This window comes from Lipotes vexillifer, unplaced genomic scaffold, assembly GCF_000442215.2.
Source record: "Lipotes vexillifer unplaced genomic scaffold, Lipotes_vexillifer_v1.1 scaffold150, whole genome shotgun sequence".
Classification (NCBI taxonomy): Eukaryota; Metazoa; Chordata; class Mammalia; order Artiodactyla; family Lipotidae; genus Lipotes; species Lipotes vexillifer.
Window position 1 is genome coordinate 6,232,736 of NW_006792921.1, and position 1,446 is coordinate 6,234,181.

Sequence of the window (1,446 nt, forward strand, 5' to 3'; positions counted from 1 at the left end):
CCCCACCCCCAGCCAACCCACACACGGGGTCCTGGGCACAGCTGGCGCCCAGTGAATGCTTGTGGAATAAGGACTGATGAGTTCCCAGAGTCACGTTGATGAGCAGAGTTGGCCGCTTCCCTGAGGCTGTGGGAACGCTGAAGCCACAGCCCCTCTGATTTCGTTCTCTCGCCCTCCTTGCTTTCTTCCTTCCTTTTCCGCCCTTTTTCTCTTGTTCCCCATCTCCCCTTGACAAGCCTTTCCCCTTTGTCTCATCAACAGGAACTTGTCAATCTGCTCCTGACCGGGAAAGCCGTGTCCAATGTTTTCAACGACGTGGTTGAGCTCGATTCTGGGAACGGGAACATCACGCTCCTCAAAGGCATCGCCGCGCGCAGCGACATCGGCTTCCTGTCCCTCTTTGAACACTACAGCGTGTGCCAGGTACCGGGCCCTCGGGCCTCCAGACACCCAAGAGCCTGGCTCCCTGGGACCAACAGGAGGGAGGGAGGGGAAGGAGGGTTGGCTCCAGTTCCCGGAGCTGGGTCCAGCCTCAATCACGGAGCGTAGGGGAAAACCGCAGCTTCACCGCCACCCAGTACAGGCATGTAGTTCACTCCCAGAGCCAGCTGTGATACCACGAAAGGGACTTCTAGGGATTTACAGTGTGCTCGTGCATTAGAGTGGCTGCAGTTGTTGTGCGCGCGCGCGCACGCGTGCGTGTGCGTGTGCGTGTGCGTGTGTGTGTGTGTGTGTGTGTGTGTGTGTTGGCCAGGGGGTCTTCTCCAGGGACAAAGGCCTGAGGTCTTGGGCCTCGCGTTAGTTTCCTAGGGCTGTCTCAACAAAGCACCACCAACTGGGTGGCTTCAACCCACAGAAACGTGTTGTTTCATAGTTCTGGAGCAGAAGTTCTCCTAACAGAAATCCACAATCAAGGTGTCGGCAGGGCAACACTCCTCCTGAAACCCACAGGGAGAATAAGCCTCCCTTGTCCCTTTTAGCTTTTGATGTTTCCCAGCAATCCTTGGTGATCCTTGGCTTGTGGCTGCGTCACTCCAATCTCTGCCTCTGGTGTCACGTGGCCATCGTCTCCCTCTGTGTCTCCTTTTCTCATACGGACGTCAGTCATGTGGATTGCGGACCCACCCTACCCTGCTAACCTCGTCTTAACTAATTACATCTGCAACAACCCTATTTCCAAATAAGACCACATTCTGAGGTACTGGGGGCTAGAACTTCAGCAGAGCTTTTGGGGGGACACAATTCAACCCATAATAGGCCTTACTCAGTCTGTTTGCAAGTGTATTGGTCCCTCTACCTTTTCTCTCACTGCAGCCAGGGTCTTAGAAAGGGCCGGACCCCCAGGTGAAGCTGGGCACGGGGTAGGGTGACAGTATCTCTGGGCAACATGGGCTGGGGACCACTGGGCCCTGTGTTCTTGTCCCAGCCTGCTGCTGAACCTTCTCT

The 1,446-nt window shown here is 55.8% G+C and overlaps 1 protein-coding gene across 1 annotated transcript in view; it reads left to right on the plus strand.

Moving 5' to 3' along the window:
* Positions 1 to 1,446, plus strand: part of MINDY4 (MINDY lysine 48 deubiquitinase 4) — a 100,755-nt gene that overhangs the window by 92,975 nt on the left and 6,334 nt on the right. Inside the window, exon 17 of the mRNA XM_007466106.1 lies at positions 262 to 423. Within this exon, the coding sequence (XP_007466168.1) occupies positions 262 to 423 (162 nt within the window). The remainder of the gene's footprint in view (positions 1 to 261; positions 424 to 1,446) is intronic.